The sequence below is a fragment of the Hyla sarda genome, chromosome 5, assembly GCF_029499605.1.
Source record: "Hyla sarda isolate aHylSar1 chromosome 5, aHylSar1.hap1, whole genome shotgun sequence".
Taxonomy (NCBI): Eukaryota; Metazoa; Chordata; class Amphibia; order Anura; family Hylidae; genus Hyla; species Hyla sarda.
This window is the reverse complement of record NC_079193.1, coordinates 135,885,151-135,905,680: the sequence shown is the minus strand read 5'-3', so window position 1 is coordinate 135,905,680 and position 20,530 is coordinate 135,885,151. Positions and strand designations below refer to the sequence as shown.

At 43.8% G+C, this 20,530-nt stretch overlaps 1 protein-coding gene across 6 annotated transcripts in view; it reads left to right on the top strand.

Moving 5' to 3' along the window:
* Positions 1–20,530, top strand: part of COBL (cordon-bleu WH2 repeat protein) — a 612,569-nt gene that overhangs the window by 534,796 nt on the left and 57,243 nt on the right. For all 6 annotated transcript variants that reach the window (XM_056520341.1, XM_056520342.1, XM_056520339.1 and 3 more), the window contains 3 exons: positions 8,358–8,467; positions 13,501–15,572; positions 16,647–16,754. In XM_056520341.1, coding sequence (XP_056376316.1) covers positions 8,358–8,467; positions 13,501–15,572; positions 16,647–16,754 — 2,290 coding nt within the window. The remainder of the gene's footprint in view (positions 1–8,357; positions 8,468–13,500; positions 15,573–16,646; positions 16,755–20,530) is intronic.

Genomic DNA, 20,530 nt, shown 5'->3' with positions numbered 1-20,530 from the left:
GCTGACTGTAACAATAACCCTGTCATACACTGTGCCTCCTAAATTTAACCCTGCCACACATTATGCCCTCTGAATAAAACCCTGCCACACTGTACCCTCTTTATATAATACTGAATATTATATAACACTGCTATTCACTGTTCTATATACATATATAACCCTGCCAGACACTGTACACTTTGAATACTACTGCCACAATCTTAGCCCCCTGAATATAACACTGATATACACTTTTTTTCTCTAAATAAAATACTGCCACATACTGTAGCCCCTGAAACCATGCCACCCCAGAAATTATTGACAATATACCATACAACTGAAATTTAAAATACACTGTGGTCCCAGAAATCCATTATAAAACACTGTGCCCTACAAATGTATTATCATATTCTGTGCCCCCATAAATGAAATTATTATATACTATGCCTTCATTTATGACATTTGTTAATTTTTAAATACACACTGTGCAAAAAATACTTACCTTGCCAGTGTTCACTCCCGCACTGTCGTCACTAGGTGCCAATCTGGCCTGCTAGCAGGGCCTGGCACCAAGCTAGGGATGCAGGCAGCGTACGTCCTCGATGGGGTGCTGATCAGTGATATTGGAAGCCTGGGGCTCCTATATACAACAAGCCAAAGAAAATAGAATTGTAAACATGTCCTAATATGGGTAGTGGTAGGGTTAATATATGGGATGCATGAAGGGCAGTATATGAGAGACATACCGGACAGTATATGAGAGGTATGAGGGATAGTGGATGGTTAGCATGAGGGACAGTATATGAGAAACATACAGGACAGTATATAAGAGGTATGAGGGATAGTGGATGATTAGCATGAGGGACAGTATATGAAAGACATACAGGACAGTATATAAGAGGTATGAGGGATAGTGGATGATTAGCATGAGGGACAGTATATGAGAGACATACAGGACAGTATATAAGAGGTATGAGGGATAGTGGATGATTAGCATGAGGGACAGTATATGAGAGACATACAGGACAGTATATAAGAGGTATGAGGGATGGTGGATGATTAGCATGAGGGACAGTATATGAGAGACATACAGGACAGTATATAAGAGGTATGAGGGATAGTGGATGATTAGCATGAGGGACAGTATATGAAAGACATACAGGACAGTATATAAGAGGTATGAGGGATAGTGTCACGATTCGGCTTACAGGTTGTGGATCCTCTGTGTCAGCGAGGGATTGGCGTGGACCGTGCTGGTGGACCGGTTCTAAGAGGCTACTGGTATTCACCAGAGCCCGCCGCAAAGCGGGATGGTCTTGCTGCGGCAGTAGCAACCAGGTCGTATCCACTAGCAACGGCTCAACCTCGCTGACTGCTGAGAAGGCGTGGGACAGAAGGACTAGGCAGAGGCAAGGTCAGACGTAGCAGAAGGTCGGGGCAGGCGGCAAGGTTCGTAGTCAAGATGGATAGCAGGAGTTCAGGTAACACAGGCTTTGGACAACACTAAACGCTTTCACTGGCACAAGGCAACAAGATCCGGCAAGGGAGTGCAGGGGAAGTGATGTGATATAGCCAGGGAGCAGGTGGAAGCCAATTAAGCTAATTGGGCCAGGCACCAATCATTGGTGCACTGGCCCTTTAAGTCTCAGAGAGCTGGCGCGCGCGCGCCCTAGAGAGCGGAGCCGCGCACGCCAGCACATGACAGCAGGGGACCGGGACGGGTAAGTGACTTGGGATGCGATTCGCGAGCGGGCACGTCCCGCTGTGCGAATCGCATCCCGGACGGCCATGTCAGTGCAGCGCTCCCGGTCAGCGGGACTGACCGGGGCGCTGCAGGGAGAGAGACGCCGTGAGCGCTCCGGGGAGGAGCAGGGACCCGGAGCGCTCGGCGTAACAGTACCCCCCCCCTTTAGGTCTCCCCCTTTTTTTGTCCGACAACTGCTTTACCTGGGACGAGGACACCGGGAGTGAATGGAGGATTTCCTCAAAGGCAGGCAGTACAGCAGGAGTGGGAATGGGGAGGGAGGGCAGAGGGTGAAGCTTGGCACGGGGCAGTGTGTCACCAGGACGGGGGCCATGAGGAGGCACTGAGGCTTGCCTGACGGGACTGGGAGGGGGGGAGAGGCATTTCTTATGGCAAACAGAGTCCCAGTTCTTGATCTCCCCGGTGGTCCAGTCAAGGGTGGGAGAATGAAGCCGGAGCCATGGCAGACCGAGGAGGACCTCAGAGGTACAGTTGGGAAGGACGAAGAATTCAATCATTTCGTGATGGGGTCCAATACACATTAAGAGGGGTTTTGTGCGGTAACGCACGGTGCAATCCAATCTGACTCCGTTGACCGCAGAAATGTAGAGCGGCTTGACGAGACGGGTCACCGGGATGCAGAATTTATTCACCAAAGACTCCAAAATAAAATTCCCAGAGGCACCAGAGTCCAAGCAGGCCACGGCTGAGAGGGAGGAGTTGGCAGAAGGAGAGATCCGCACGGGCACCGTGAGACGTGGAGAAGCAGATTTTGAACCAAGAGACGCCACACCCACGTGAGCTGGGTGCGTGCGTGCGTTTCCTAGACGTGGAGGACAAATAGGGCAATCCACCAAGAAATGCTCGGTACTGGCACAGTACAGACAAAGATTTTCTTCCCTACGGCGATTCCTCTCTTCCTGGGTCAGGCGAGACCGATCCACTTGCATGGCCTCCTCGGCGGGAGGCCCAGGTGTAGATTGCAAAGGATACTGTGGGAGAGGTGCCCAGAGATCTAAGTCTTTTTCCTGGCGGAGCTCCTGATGTCTCTCAGAAAAACGCATGTCAATGCGTGTGGCCAAATGGATAAGTTCTTGCAGGTTGGCAGGAATCTCTCGTGCAGCCAGCACATCCTTGATGTTACTGGATAGGCCTTTTTTAAAGGTCGCGCAGAGAACCTCGTTATTCCATGATAATTCGGAAGCAAGAGTACGAAATTGGATGGCGTACTCGCCCACTGAAGAATTACCCTGGACCAGGTTCAGCAGGGCAGTCTCGGCAGAAGAAGCTCGGGCTGGTTCCTCGAAGACACTACGGACTTCAGCGAAGAAGGACTGGACTGTGGCTGTGGCAGGATCATTGCGGTCCCAGAGCGGTGTGGCCCAAGACAAGGCCTTTCCTGAAAGAAGGCTCACTACGAACGCCACCTTAGACCGTTCTGTAGGAAACAAGTCCGACAACATCTCCATATGCAGGGAACATTGAGACAAAAATCCACGGCAGAGTCTAGAGTCCCCATCAAATTTGTCCGGCAGGGACAAGCGGAGGCTAGGAGCGGCCACTCGCTGCGGAGGAGGTGCAGGAGCTGGCGGAGGAGATGGTTGCTGCTGTAGCAGAGGCAGAAGTTGCTGTAACATGGCGGTCAACTGCGACAGCTGCTGTCCTTGTTGGGCAATCTGCTGCGATTGCTGAGCGACCACCGTGGTAAGGTCAGCGAGACTTGGCAGCGGCACCTCAGCGGGATCCATGGCCGGATCTACTGTCACGATTCGGCTTACAGGTTGTGGATCCTCTGTGTCAGCGAGGGATTGGCGTGGACCGTGCTGGTGGACCGGTTCTATGAGGCTACTGGTATTCACCAGAGCCCGCCGCAAAGCGGGATGGTCTTGCTGCGGCAGTAGCAACCAGGTCATATCCACTAGCAACGGCTCAACCTCGCTGACTGCTGAGAAGGCGTGGGACAGAAGGACTAGGCAGAGGCAAGGTCAGACGTAGCAGAAGGTCGGGGCAGGCGGCAAGGTTCGTAGTCAAGATGGATAGCAGGAGTTCAGGTAACACAGGCTTTGGACAACACTAAACGCTTTCACTGGCACAAGGCAACAAGATCCGGCAAGGGAGTGCAGGGGAAGTGATGTGATATAGCCAGGGAGCAGGTGGAAGCCAATTAAGCTAATTGGGCCAGGCACCAATCATTGGTGCACTGGCCCTTTAAGTCTCAGAGAGCTGGCGCGCGCGCGCGCCCTAGAGAGCGTAGCCGCGCGCGCCAGCACATGACAGCAGGGGACCGGGACGGGTAAGTGACTTGGGATGCGATTCGCGAGCGGGCGCGTCCCGCTGTGCGAATCGCATCCCGGACGGCCATGTCAGTGCAGCGCTCCCGGTCAGCGGGACTGACCGGGGCGCTGCAGGGAGAGAGACGCCGTGAGCGCTCCGGGGAGGAGCAGGGACCCGGAGCGCTCGGCGTAACAGATAGTGGATGATTAGCATGAGGGACAGTATATGAGAGACATACAGGACAGTATATAAGAGGTATGAGGGATAGTGGATGATTAGCATGAGGGACAGTATATGAGAGACATACAGGACAGTATATAAGAGGTATGAGGGATAGTGGATGATTAGCATGAGGGACAGTATATGAGAGGCATAAGGATAGTATATAAGAGGTATGCGGGATAGTGGATGATTAGCATGAGGGACAGTATATGAGAGACATACAGGACAGTATATAAGAGGTATGAGGGATAGTGGATGATTAGCATGAGGAACAGTATATGAGAGACATACAGGACAGTATATAAGAGGTATGAGGGATAGTGGATGATTAGCATGAGGGACAGTATATGAGAGGCATAAGGATAGTATATAAGAGGTATGAGGGATAGTGGATGATTAGCATGAGGGACAGTATATGAGAGACATACAGGACAGTATATGAGAGGTATGAGGGATAGTGGATGATTAGCATGAGGGACAGTATATGAGAGACATACAGGACAGTATATAAGAGGTATGAGGGATAGTGGATGATTAGCATGAGGGACAGTATATGAGAGACATACAGGACAGTATATAAGAGGTATGAGGGATAGTGGATGATTAGCATGAGGGACAGTATATGAGAGACATACAGGACAGTATATAAGAGGTATGAGGATAGTGGATGATTAGCATGAGGGACAGTATATGAGAGACATACAGGACAGTATATAAGAGGTATGAGGATAGTGGATGATTAGCATGAGGGACAGTATATGAGAGACATACAGGACAGTATATAAGAGGTATGAGGGATAGTGGATGATTAGCATGAGGGACAGTATATGAGAGACATACAGGACAGTATATAAGAGGTATGCGGGATAGTGGATGATTAGCATGAGGGACAGTATATGAGAGGCATAAGGATAGTATATGAGAGTCATGAGGAACAGTATATGGGAGGCAAGAGGCACCAACTACACACAAAGCACAGCAGCATCAGACAATGCAATCTGCAGGTATATCAATGCTAGTGCCTCATTTCTCTGGGACCATGCCTGCAGGAGAGAGTCCATAGTTTGATACTGCTGTGCTGTTATATGTACTGTATATAACTACTGAAGAGCATGAGACATTAGGTACAGACATGAGGCACCAATTTTATTGCTTCCCTTATTCTACCAGCTATCACAGGAAAAAAGTAATAAAAAAAACAACTGATATGTTAAATAGAGAATCCTAGCAGCGGCTGTAGCATGTCAGGTCACAGACTGGACTCAGTGCTTGGACTCCTCAGTGAGGAGATGAGAAGGAAGAGGAGCACTCTGGTTCTTTTCCTGGAGTTCTTCCCCTCATCTCCATCTACATACACAGGGCAGTAGGTGGGCTGCCAGATTACAAAGTGATTCCCTGAGCCACTCTCCTCTCCTCCTCACATGTTGCTCCTGACAGGGGAACAATGCATTGCTAGGTCTGTGTGACCCGTTGGTGCAGCTTTAACTGTACAGTGATCCCTCAACTTACAATGGCCTCAACATACAATAGTTTTAACATACAGTTGTCTTTTCTGGACCATTGTAACTTTAAAGCCAGACTCAACATACAATGCTACGGACAATCCAGATCTGAGAAACATGTCAATGGCTGGAAGAACTGACCAATCAGAATGTATTACTGAAGTGCATGCATTGACTGGCTGTCTGGTAGCGCCTCCCTACAGTTCAGGGAGGTATTACATGTTCTGTACTACCTGTACCACACATAGCTGCTCCTTTGGACACATAATAAGGATGGCTCTATTTTACTTTTTTAGGTCATTGCGTGTACTGTACAGGACCCTGAAGAAGCTCCTGTCCTCTACATAGACAGTTATTTACAGCTTTCAGCAGCTCTTTCTTACTTTTATATGTAAGGACTTGCTTTATCTGTATTAGGTATCTACTTATTTTTGGTTAAAGGGGTACTCCGGCCCTAAAACATCTCATCCCCTATCCAAAGGATAGGGGATAGGATGCCTGATCACGGGGGTCCCGCCACTGGGGACCCCCGCAATCTTTCATACAGCACCCCGCTATCATCAGCCTCCAGAGCGAACATCGCTCCGGGTCTGATGAATCACGGGACCGGAGTATTGTGACATCACGGCTCCGCCCCTGTGTGGCATCTCCCTCCGCCCCCTCAATGCAAGCCTATGGGAGGGGCATAGTGGCTGGATTACCCCTTTAATCCTCACTTTTTCCTATTTATGGAGGACATTTTGGTTGCTTCAGAACCAATTACCTGTTTTTTATAGACTTATGTTTCAGCATACAATAGTCATCCTTGAACCAACTAATATTTTAACTTGAGGGACCACTGTATAAGGCCCTGTCTGCAAAACCTCTCAAGCTCTCAACCTCTCAACCAACTCAAGCCAACCCAAGATCTCCAGTGTGTATATCTTGCAGTGAAAGTGTTGGCAACAATACTGTTAACTACAATATGATGTTCAGCTCACCTTCGATATATCAGTGCACAGATCCGCACCCGGTCTGGTGCTAACAGATACAAGGATATAGCACACGATCCAGCACTTGAGAAAACTTGCAGCTTTATTGGAATTCACGAGGGTACAAACAGGTAAAACGGTTCATAGCAACGCCAGACGCGTTTCAAGCGCATGCGCGCTTTTCATCGGTGACCTTTCAACCGTTTTACCTGTTTGTACCCTTGTGAATTCCAATAAAGCTGCAAGTTTTCTCAAGTGCTGGATCGTGTGCTATATCCTAATACAGTTAACTACAGTGTTAAACATTTTGCTTCAAGAAATGCCCAGCATGTCAGGAATTCATTATCGGAAAGAAATGCTTCCTTATCCTTCCTTGTGTGCCTGACACATGAGAAAATGTTCATGTACAGTCTGATGCGAAATCCATTCCTATGATTTATCTTATTTCTATTTTAAGCTTTCCATAGATTTTAGAAATTGTACATTTTTTAATTTTCTCAAGCTCCACCATAAAAACTAGAACATGAAGAAGCTTACTTAGTAAGACAATAGAAAAGCTAAGTGCAAACACATCCATGTTTGTTCCTAGCACAATAATTAAACAGTTATAGGAGCTGTCTAAGTTTACACATGCCTCCTAATATTTAAGACAGTTAAAAAGTTATGCATCAAATTACCCAGTTTAAGATCCTTATTCAGGGACATAACTTGAGGTTCTTGGATCCTGGGGAAAAAGCCATATTTTGGCTCACTATGTATCAACTTTGGGGGGATTTTATGATCTATTTACCTCAGGGTCCTGGCGTAAAAAAAAAAGTTGCACAAAACTTGCACAGCATGACAGCCTCCAGATTTACTATATTTACGCCAGTGACCTGGTGTAAATCATAGTGGAAGATGAGGTCGACTTCCCTGTGTGTCACACAGCCCATCACAGCACTGATGGATTTATTAATGGGTCGACACCTCTTAATAATGGCGTTAACAGCAACAGGAATTTACTTAAGACTCATATGTAATACACCGCTCTTTTATTCTCCCCTCCCCCCTTCGTGTCCTTGTAATTAAACTATTATAATACTCATACTGTATTATACTGCTATTATACTACTTATTGCTAAATCATGGGTGCAGTATTTTAATAATTTTTTAAGGGAAATGTTTGATATACCATGGTTATGTTATCAACTTTGAGGCTATGTTCACACCCCAGAATGGAAAATCTCTGTGCAGACATTCTTCAGACTGTGGGTGCCAGCATGACATGCCGCCGCAAGGACCGCATGGAGATGCGCAGTCACATAGACAGCAATGCATTCTGAGTCTACAAAAAGAATGGACATGTTCATTTTTTCTGCGGACCCCGGAATTTGAATTTCGGCGCCAGATGTTTCTGGTGTGAAAATTCTGCTATGTGCACAGCAGAATCTTACTGAAATCAATGTGTTCTGCAAAATCTCTGTGTGGAATTCCAATATGAACATAGCCGTTCAGTATATAAGTATATATTAGAAGCTAATATAGCTCAAGAATAGAGCTGTCACATGTCATCTAAAAACCTTGATATTGTGGAAGCATCATACTGTACATTGGACAATGTATATTTATTGAACATACTTTTTAAGTTACTATATATTAAATTAATTGAACACAAACTTTTTGCAGTTCTATCAGAGCGGAAGATGAAGTGTCTCTAGTTAAAAATGGAGAGGAAGAGAATTTTATAGCGGCACAATTTCAGCAGACACTGGCAGAGCTTGATGAAGACTCAGAAGGTACTTGTCTATACATTATTCTCACTAATATTACAGTGTTCATTACTAACTATAGCCTTAGAATATTCTTAACAGATCTTAAAGGAGTACTGCAGCCATAGACACTTATCCTCTATCCGTAGAGCAGGGGCCCCGTAGGGGATCCCAGCTTTCGGACCCCCGAGATCAGATAGGTCCTACAAATAGGAGATAAGTGTCTATGGCTGCAAATCTCCTTTAAGGGTATGTTCACATGTGCGCAGATTTGATGTTCAAGATTTGATGCACAGGATTTTCTGCTGCAGATTTCAATGTAAATTAAATGACTGAGCACAGCTTCTAATCGGCAGTTACAAATCCTGTGCATCAAATCTGCGCAGGATCCTGTATGTGTGAACTAACAAAGAATTTTTTGTCCACCTTCTTTACAAATTGACCATTAATGGAGCCAAAATATGTTTTTTATATAGTGCCAATAGATTGCTTATGTATAGTACCTGCGTTCTATGTTTCCAGATACATTCAGGTTTTCACTCAAGTAAAAATTAAGAGAGAGTAGATCTCTTTGGTGTTAATGTTTGTTTCTATGACGTTTACTGGTCCTACACAGTTGCCCAACAATAATATGTAAAAGATAATGAGGGACATGTATCAATAATGGTGTAGCAATGTATGATTTTATGTATGTTTTTTTGCGACAAATTGTGCGTTTTTGCGCCAGATTTATCATTTGTCGCAAACCACTTGTTAAATTTGGCACAATTGATGCAACTAGAAAATGTGCAGAATCCTGTCCCAGAATTCCAGGCAACATTTTCTGGCTGTGTTGTAGCAGCTGAAACTTGTTAATTCTCCACTTGGATTTTGCCCTGCTTCACAAAGGTAAATCTAACACAGGTAGTTCCTTTTTCTAACTTAAAATTCTGTTCCTAGTCTTGATAAATGTTTTACTTTAGCCATGGCTAAATGTTGCTTTTTCAACTAGGTAGCTTCACAAACTTAAATCTAACCCAGTTAGTTCCTTTTTCCAACTTAAAAATCTGTTCCTAGGGTTGATAAATGTTTGACTGGGATAAATGTTTCTTTTTACCTTAGCTCAGTGCTTCTCAAATAGTGAGGCTCCGTAAAGAGGGCCCGACTCACTCACAAGCGGCGTCCCACACTGCGTCGGTTGCCTAGCAACTCTACGGCTGGATCTTACTTATGGCCCTGGGTTGTCAGTGTGCCTGCCTGGGAGAGGCGCTTTGAACTCCGGCGTGGCGCGCTGCTACGTTCAGATGTGAGGTCACGTCACCGTGGTGACGTGACCTCAAGTCTAAGCGCAGCAGCCCACCATGTTGGAGTTCACTGTGGCACCGAGCAGTGCGCCCGCCGCCCTCGTACAGGCCCTGCTTGTCCTCAGGTACAGATCCCTGCTTGTCCTCCATGTAAAGAGCCCTGCTTGTTGTCAGTGTACAGAGCCCTGCTTGTTGTCAGTGTACAGAGCCCCGCTTGTTGTCAGTGTACAGAGCCCCGCTTGTAGTCAGTGTACAGAGCCCTGCTTGTTGTCAGTGTACAGAGCCCTGCTTGTTGTCAGTGTACAGAGCCCTGCTTGTTGTCAGTGTACAGAGCCCCGCTTGTTGTCAGTGTACAGAGCCCTGCTTGTTGTCAGTGTACAGAGCCCTGCTTGTTGTCAGTGTACAGAGCCCCGCTTGTTGTCAGTGTACAGAGCCCCGCTTGTAGTCAGTGTACAGAGCCCTGCTTGTTGTCAGTGTACAGAGCCCTGCTTGTTGTCAGTGTACAGAGCCCTGCTTGTTGTCAGTGTACAGAGCCCCGCTTGTTGTCAGTGTACAGAGCCCTGCTTGTTGTCAGTGTACAGAGCCCTGCTTGTTGTCAGTGTACAGAGCCCCGCTTGTTGTCAGTGTACAGAGCCCCGCTTGTAGTCAGTGTACAGAGCCCTGCTTGTTGTCAGTGAACAGAGCCCTGCTTGTTGTCAGTGTACAGAGCCCTACTTGTTGTCAGTGTACAGAGCCATGCTTGTTGTCAGTGTACAGAGCCCTGCTTGTTGTCAGTGTACAGAGCCCTGCTTGTCCTCAGTGTACAGAGCCCTGCTTGTTGTCAGTGTACAGAGCCCTGCTTTTGTAAGTGTACAGAGCCTCATATACGTTAATAAGGATACAGTGTTATGCAGAGGTGTAGTTATAACAATTTTATAGACAAATGATACTATTTACAGTCACTCGGGGGGCACGAAATGTTTTCTTCCTAGGGGGGGCATGACAGAAAATAATTGAGAAGCACTGCCTTAGCTAAACATCATTTTTTTTTTTTGCTTTGTGGTCCTTTTAAACAAGCTCTTTTTTTATTCTTTACATGGGTTAAGGTTTTTGTTTTGTTTGTGAACTTGAAAACAGCCACGTACTAAGACATTGGTAAGCCACTTTGTTTGGCCTGTGTTCTACCTTGTAATGTTGTTTAGCTACTTTCTGTGTCACTTTTTTACTTGGTGCAAGTTTGCGACCTAACGGGCATGATTGCGCCCGAAAATGCGCCAAAACAAAAGTCGCAAATGATGAATTTCATACCAAGGCATGATTGTAACTGAAATCACGACTAACAAAGTGAAATCAGTGATTTTGTTCTAAACCATTTGGCGCAAACATTTGTCGCAAAAAAGGACATGAAGGAAAAATTGCGACAAATCACAGACAAAAAGCAGGGTAAAAACAGGGTAAAAAGCTTCATATATACCCCCCAATGTGCCTAAAAAAAGCCCACAAAACAACAATACATAAAATGCACAAATAAATGCCCACTTAGTCAGCTTTAGTGATTCGTCTCTCCCTAGAAATGTATAGGGAGAGACGCGTCACTTGAACTATGATTTTTCTGAAATGTCCACACCTGCTGTTTGGGTAGCATAAAATTGGAAACAGGTTCTCTTTAACCCTTTCATGACCAGGGTTGTTTTGGGCTTTCATGTTCAGAACAAATTTTTACCTTTGTAGAATGCTTTTGGAATTCTAAAGGTGCTTTGTTCCTTTGTTTTTTAGTCTCAATTATTTGTTTTTGTTTTTTTTAATTGAAAAACACATTGGATTTTTCAGTTATTTAAAATTGTAGAAAATATTAATACATTTTTCTACAGTTTATCAGATATTTCATGCTATATTTGTTTATTTAATTAATAAACGTAATCTACTAGTTCTCCTGCTCATTGAGATGTTAAATATGTGTACATTGTGAAGCACATGATGTGGCAATAGCGCCAATAACCCTATCTTAGCTTTAAATGTATTGCCCTCCCTTAGCTTTGGACACTGCCTTAATACATGGGTGATAATCATACAGTTACAGAAAAATTCTTAGTAAAATTGCAAAAGAAAATAGGACCAGAGAAGAACAGAGCTTCTGCATTTGGAATCACAACATATTTGGAAGCCCGGCTTTTACATGGGATAAATATGGGGTCATCCAAGATTTATTACTTACAAACATACATACTGATGTTGGTCATTTAAGGAGGGGTACTCCGGAGCTAAACATCTTATCCCCTATCAAAAGGATAAGGGATAAGATGTTAGATCGTGGAGATCCCGCCGCTGGGGACCCTCGCGATCTCTCCTGCAGCACCCGCGTTTTTCAGCTGCACAGAGCGAGGACGGCCGCCATGCCCCCTCCCATTGACTTGCCCGTCATCAGCCAGATCCTCGCTCTGTGCAGCTGAAAATCGGAGGTGCTGCAGGAGACATTGCGGGGGTCCCCGGCGGCGAGATCCCCGCAATCTATTACCAATAATACCAGGATGTTTTCTTTCAGCCAAAACTTCATATCTTTGGCATCTGCAGGACAAACATGTTAGACTCTGCATTTTTCCAGTGCTCTCCCTACCTCTACACAATCTCGTCATCTATAGGCCCCCAAACTATAATAATACCCCCCTAATAAGTGTTCCGCTGAGTAAAAGGGCAGTAAGGCAGGAAGCCAGGTAGGTAGGTAGTCAGGTACGTAGGTAGGTAACTAGTCTGGTATGTAGGTAGCTAGCTATGTAGTCAGGCATTTAGCTAGGTAGTTAGGTAGCCAGGTATGTAGTTAGTTAGTTAGTAGCCAGGTATGTAGGTAAGTAGTTAGATAGGAAGGTATGTAGTAAGGTAGTTTTGCAACAGCTTGATGCACCCTGGTTGAGAAACAGTGACCTACCTACATACCTGGCTACCTACTGCAGTTTCCCAACCACTTTCTGAGCATGCTAAGAGTTGTATTTTTTTACAACTTCTGTAGGCACCCTGGTTGGGAAACACTGCAGTAGGTAGCCAGGTATTTAGGTAGGTCACTATTTCCCTACCAGGGTGCATCCGGCTGTTGCAAAACTACAACTCTGGCTGTCTGGGCATGCTGGAAGTTGTAGTTTTGCAACAGCCATGCGCACCCTGTTTGAGAAAGACTGCAGTAGGTAGCCAGGTATATAGGCAGGTTACTGTTTCCCATCCAGGGTGCAACCAGCAGTAGAAAAACTACAACCAGAGACTGTATGGACATGCTGGGAGTTGTAGTTTTGCAACAGTCAGATGGATCCTGGTTGGGAAAAACTGCAGTAGATAGCCAGGTATGTAGGTAGATCACTGTTTCCCAACCTGCGTGCTAATTGTAAAGCGTTAATAGCATATGGACAAAATGTCACCAGCCACTGAGAATATATTTTAATGCACACACAAAAAGGGTTAAGTATAAATATGGAGTAGATAAATACTGAGTAGTGTTCTTACATAAAGATGATTGGAGAAAGAAAGTTCATATCTGCTTGTCCTTGGGCATTTTTCCGGAGGGGGTGAGGTAGCTTGTTTTTGACAGAGATTCTATGTTTTCATGCGATGAAGAAATCACAACAATTTTGTTTAAAATGCTTTTTACATTATTACACTAGTGGAAAGGCGTTTCTTTATAACATTCTAAAAATTTCAGAAATATTAAGTGTCGTTTTAATAAATGTTCTTTGATCTAGGTTTTTGTTAAAATGACTAATACATATTGGTAAAATCTGAAGGACCAGAACATTCATAATATTTACTTTACAGATATGGATGATGGAGACATTGGAGAGAGCAGTCATATTGGAACTAGAACAAGTCCTGTAGGTGAAGAATCAAGTCACTATAAAGACTCCAGTGAACATAGTGCTGCTGTTCCTGTGACCATTATAGATGAGGTTCCTGAACTGAACACTTTAAAGTACAATCCACACAACATCACACCAGTGAAAGAATACAATAAAATGGAACAATCTTCTGCCACTGGTAACAGCCAGAGTATTGGTGAACGACCAGAAGTAGAACAAACTGAAAATACAAATAGTATAGTGTACAAAACACACAGATCTATTTTACAAGAAGGAAATTCTATGGAATATTACAGTACATCAGATAAATCTATAAATGACTATAGTATCAATATACCTCAAAAGCAATATATAATTAAAGAGAATCTGTCTTCCAATATAGTAATACCTGCTACCTCCATCCAAGCATCACAAGAAACCAGACCAGCAAAAGAAAGAATTGACATAATGCCAGAGTATAAGGAGAAAATAGTAATGAAAGAAAGCCCTGTTTTAAATAATATTTATAAGACAGGTGAGCCCACTAAACCAGTACTATGGCGACAACAAACATATGAACCAAAAGTAGGCATGACTACTTTTACAGTTGTTCCACCTAAACCAGATATAAAAAAATATGACAGAGCGGTTTCCCTTTCAGCTACTGCCATTAAGATAGATGACCAAGGGAATCTAATAAGCCCCCAGTCTTTGTTTGACAAAAAAGATGTGAAAGATACTTCCATAAGTGAACCAGAGGGGACTCTTGTTGAGAAGCCTCTTTTGGAAAGAGCTAAAGAGTTTTGGAGATCAAATTCTATGGAACCACAAGCTGTGGAATCTAAAGAACAGACTGTCAAAAAGTTAGCCCCCATCAAAAGTTATAAGACAAATCAAGCAGCATTTAAGAGTTTAGACCAACAGATACCTAATAAGTTAAATTATACCAATAATCAAATGCTGTCAACAAAATCTGCCCCAAAAGTAGCAGCTCCTCAAGAAAGGATGATTATTATTGAAAATACAAGCAAGGGAAGAACAGAAATGTCATTTGTAAAACCTACAGCTTATAGCAAATTTAGTGAAATACAGCAACCAAAACCTATAAAAAGTCCAAATGAAAACATCATTGAAAGTACAATTAAACAGAAAACTGACCTACAAACTGCAGCTAATGAAAAGCCTAATGGACCACAGCAGACCAAACCAGTTCAATTGTCAACAGCTTCAAAAGAAAGAGTAGTCATTTTTGAGCAACCAAACATGGAGAGAAAAGATTTGCCATTTCTGAAATCTTCCAAGCGGACATCTAGCCAATATGTTGCTTCTGCTATATTCAAGTATACAGAACCTGTAAAAGAAAAACCTGTTCAAGCTTCAGAGGCCAAACTGGAAATAAACTGTGATAATGGGAACACCACAACAAAAAACAGTGGACACTTTTTAGAAAAGAAGCCAAAAGTGGAAGCTAAAGCTATGAATAAGCAAGAAATAAGTGTTGATTTGAACAAAAATGTTAACAAACATAATGGTCAACCAATAAATAGGAATGTTCTCCAAATAGAACCAACTACTAAAAACCAGTCTATTGCTGTTAAAACAGAAACATCAATGTCTGAACAGAATGGTTTCAGTGGATCACAAAGTATTTTAGGAAACACACATGTAACTAAAAGGACAGATATTAATACTCCTGCTCCAGCTGATTCTTCCCGTTTACCTCGACCAACATCTGGCCTGCCATCGAATGCTTTCTTAAGAGCTGTTAGAGAAAAATCTGTTAAAATAGAACAAGCCAATTCAGGTGTCCCTTTAAAAGCCACTTCTTCCCCTGTAGTAACGCATGAGAAGGAAAAAAAATGTGAAATTGATATTATACCTTCAACAGTAATAGATGAACCAGAAAGTCCCAGCGGTAATAATATTTTTGGACCTAAGGCAAGATTGCGACCAGTTGTATTTAAGCCTATGCAGACGGACACCTCTCTTCATAGTGCTCTGATGGGAGCTATTCAGTCTGGGGAAGGTAAAGAGAAGCTTAGGAAAATTCAGGTAAGCTGTTTCACAGATTTTTGCTGGATTTTTGGCTTCTTAATTGTATTCAATAAAACAAATAAACACATATTTTTACATTTATAGTACATGATACTGCAATCTAGTCAATAATCTGGAATACATTGGTATCCAGATATTATTAAAAATGTACATTTACAAAAATGTTGTGGCCAAGTTTACCTACTTGCTGCTGTTGTTCCTTGTTAATTAAAGGGGTACTCCACTGGAAAACATTTTCTTTTAAATCAACTGGTGCCAGAAAGTTAAACCGATATGTAAGTTACTTCTCTTACAAAATCACAATCTTTCCAGTACTTATCAGCTGCTGTATAATACACAGGAAGTTCTTTTCTTTTCGAATTTCCTTTCTGCCTGACCTCAGTGCTCTCTGCTGACACCTCTGTCCATGCCAAGAACTGTCCAGAGCAAGAGAGGTTTGCTATGGGGATTCGCTCTTACTCTGGACAGTACCTAAAATGGACAGAGGTGTCAGCAGAGAGCACTGTAGTCAGGCAGAAAGGAAATTCAAAAAGAAAAGAACTTCCTGTGTATTATACAGCAGCTAAGTACTGGAAGGATTGGGATTTTTTAATAGAAGTAATTTACAAATCTGTTTAACTTTCTGGCACCAGTTGATAAAAAAAAAATAATGTTTTCCAGTGGAGTACCCCTTTAAATCAATATTGCTGCAGATGACAGGTATTTATTTCAACTGTTGATGCGATATTTGGGGAAGCAAGGATTTTACGTTTCGTGTATTGTATTTCCTCTTATTTAACAAAAAGGTCTTAGGCTTTCAATGGTCTTATTGTAGATAGCCACCATTAACACCACAGCTACCATATTATTTATTTAAGTGGAAATATGACTGGTTTCTGTGGAAAATAAGTTTTGCAACAAGAGGTGCCTATGTGAGCTAAGAATATTCATGACGTTTTTTTGTTATGTGTTTGTGTTTTTGTGTTGTTAGGCAGATATTCTAAAAATAAATTATTTGTGTAACGGATCTTCATTATTTATGAGCTGCTTAAAATATTAATTAATGACAAAATGTTTATATGTTTATATCAGAGCTCACCAACAGATGGAGGCGAAAGGGTGTTTGTTGAGCCAGAGAATGAAAGATCTGCATTGCTTTCAGCAATTCGAGCTCATAATGGCATGTCAAGACTGAAAAAAGTAAGTGGTGACTTAGATCCAATGACTGCCTGAGTAACCAACAATATTCAGCATTACAGTAATTGCTTTTGTATAACATCTGTAATCCTGCAGGAAGGTCATTCTGGTAGGATAAACTTAGCAAACAATCAAATCTGTGCACTTCTAAATCAAAACATTCCCTAGATATCAATGCTTTAACATAATGTGGATAACTTGCGGGGAAGTAAAAAAGACAACGAGCATTTCACGCCACTAGGGTGCTTCCTCTGGTCTAGTGGCATGAAACGCTCGTCTTTTTTACTCCCCCACGCGTTATCCACTCGTTGCCATCCCTGCTGATCAGCACTGCAGTTGTTTCTTCTGATAAAGAATAAAGATTTTAAAGACTAGCATTTTGGTGAGTCCCACGGTCTTATTTCTCCACTGCATGTATGAAAGACTGTCTTTCCTGTACTGGGAAAGGGTAGTAACTCCTGCACTTAGTAAATGCCTCCTTATTTAAATCCTGTGCTAAGGATAAGAAGCTAACAAAGGTCTGATGGTTTGTAGCAGTGCCTAGAATCTTCTTGTGTATGCTTTGATGAAATTCTAAAAAAAACTGTTGATGAAATTGTGACAGTCATAAAAGCCTACTAAGGGTACGTTCACACGGGAGCGCATCTGCAACGTATAACCCCTGCTGCTTCTCTTGTAGCTCTGTGTGTCTGCCCGTAGCTGCAGATTTCCCACCGGCAGTCACAGTTGGACACGCAGAGCTATGGCAGCAGCAGCAGGGAGTTTGCTCCGCCTTAACTCTGTGTGTGCCGGCAGCGCGTCTGCGGCATCACATACGATGTGGATGCGCTCCTGTGTAAACGTTCCCTAAAATTATATTTAAGATCTTTGTGCATTAAAGGAAACATGTCACATTGAAGATACACTATAACCTGCAAGCAGCATAGACAAAAGAAAAAAGAGACACACAGGCAGAGGATAATAACATAGGGTAATAACGTCACAGAAGATGATAAAAAAATACCAGTTGGCGATAGAGCCGCTCACCTGGGTGGGTTGTGGTGTAACCACAACTCCATAAAGAGCCCATCAATCCCTCTTCATGGAGAAATGAAATGATATACTGGATACTATGCAGCAGCGAGGCACTCCCAAATGCTCCTAATTGTTCATCAGTGGGGTCTGTATGATAAGGATGCGTTAATGCGCGGCCTCAATCTGTGAGTGACTACCGCTGTACTAATTTCCGGGCGTCGACGTAAGAAAATTCACACCAGGCCAGGTTGGTATGAGTTCCCTCCTCAATACCTGAGGGAGTTCTGTTTATTACAGGAAGTAAATTTGGTTTTTACATTGTACAAAGAAGCAGGGTGAATTATGACATCACAATTAGCATATTACATTCTGATTGGTTGTTTAAAATATTGTGTCCTTATATGTTAGCATATCTAGTGTCCATTAATTTCTTTCATGGCCAAAGTTCATTTATGCAGCCCTCTTTCTTTGCCCTTCTTATACAATCTGCATCTTCTTCAAATGTTTTGACTCGACGTCTCATCTTGGGTCTTCTAGCGTTGTTTCAAGGTTATTTAGTCACGAGTAGATTGCAAGCTCAGGAAAGTGGTGCATAGTTCAACAGATATATTTTTCCTTCAGCATTAGAGATGACATATAAATATGTAATCTCGATAATGCAAATCAAGAATATAAACTCAAACAGAAAAAAAAGAGGCAGTCCTCAGGTGTTCTGGGATAGTCTGTAAGAGTATAGAGGCGGGGGGAGGGAGGAGAGAAAGGGGACAGTAAGTGGAGTCAGAAACGGGGGGTGCAAAGGGACAGAGAAGGAGAGGGAAGAAAATAAGAAAATGGGGGAGAAAAAGAAGGATAGGGTGTGAGTGGGGGGGAGAAATGAATGAAATAAAAAGGTAGACAGAATTTATTGAACAGAAGTGGGTGAGGTCAAGTAAGGAGGTGTGCTGGGCCCTAGCGACCACCTACCTAAAATACTTTAAAGGACAACTGCAGCGGTATGACACTTATCCCCTATCCACAGCATAGGGGATAAATGTTTGATTGAGGGGGGGTCCGACCGCTGGGACCCCCCGCGATCTCCCTAACGGGGCGCCGCCATTAGCGCTCATGGTGAGCGCTAAGGCGCGTAGCATCGATCTAGAGGTCAACGGTGACACCCCACCTCTCCCGTAGAGATGTATGGAGGAGGCGTGCCAGCTGCAACGTCATGCTGCAGCCGGCACGCCCCCTGCACGGGACAGCCGCGGCCCCGTTCAGGAGATCACAGGGGGTCCCAGCGGTCGGACCCCCCGCGATCAAACACTTATCCCCTATCCTGTGGATAGGGGATGAGTGTTAATCACGCTGCAGATGTCCTTTAATACAAATAAAATAAAATTTGAAAGATAAAAATAGGGAAAAAGAAAATGTTACAGTCATATATAATGCCCCATGTAAAATCAGTGGTAAAAATAAAATGTATTATAAGACTACTGGATAAATAATTTCAATAGTTATCCCTGTATTAACCCCTTAAGGACCAAGTCCATTTTAATCTTAAAGGGTACCTCTCATCAAAAAAACTTTTGATATATTATAGATTAATGTATGCAGAATAACTTTACAATTGCATGTTATTAAAAAATACGCTTCTTTCTATTTAATTTTCCACTTTGAAGAAATGACCACTAGGGGTCTCCCTACCAGTCCTGGCAGCAAGCATTTCAGACTCATGCTGGAGTCCTAAACACTACGAGCTGCCAGTCTGCTTTTTTCACAAAGGAGAACACTCAGAGCTGCCAGCCTGCTTTGTTCACAGCCTGTTTGGCTGTGAACAAAGCAGGCTGGCAGCTCTGAGTGTTTAGGACTCCAGCATGAGTCAGAAATGCTTGCTGACAGGACTGATCGGGAAAAATACAATAGAAAGAAGCATATTTTTCATTAACATGCTATTGGAAAGTTATTCAACATTCATTAATCTAAAATATATCAAAAGTTTATTTGATGAGAGGTACCCTTTAACCTGTTGGGGACGAAGGGCGTATGCATACGCCCTTGCGTCCTGGTACTTAAGGACGAAGGGCGTATCCATACGCCCGTGGGAATTTCGGTCCCCGCCGCGTGCCGAGCAGGGACCGGACCGGGGTGACTGCTGATATCAATCAGCAGGCACCCCGCGCAAATGCCTAGCGTCGGCGATTTGTGTCGTGAATTTACACTTGTGATTTGTGCCGATTCCGGGTCATTACGGGTCTATGGTGAGCCGGTGATCCGGAATATAAGGGGGATTGCGGTTGTCTAAGACACCCACGATCCCCCTGAAGGGATAGGAGTGAGGTGGCAGGGGTGCCACCCCTCCTATCCCTGCTGTTGGTGGTCTAGACGCGACCACCAATAGCAGATCGGGGGCGGGGAGGGTTAATTTTCGTTTTCCTCGTCCTGCCCACCCACAATAGGCAGGGCAGAACAGGGAAAAAGAAGAGGACGGGCGTGTGGCAGAAGAGGACGGCTCCCTGGATCCGACGGAAGCTGGTAATTTGCCTAGCAACATCTGGAGGGCTACAGTCTGAGACCATTATACAGTGGTCTCTAACCTGTAGCCCTCCAGAATTTGCAAAACTACAACTCCTAGCATGCCCAAACAGCTCTTTGCTGTCTGGGCATGCTGGGATTTGTAGTTTTGCAACATCTGGAGGGTCACAGTTTGGAGATCACTGGGCAGTGGTCTATAAACTGTAGCCCTCCAGATGTTGCAAAACTGCAAATCCCAGCATGCCCAAACAGCAAAC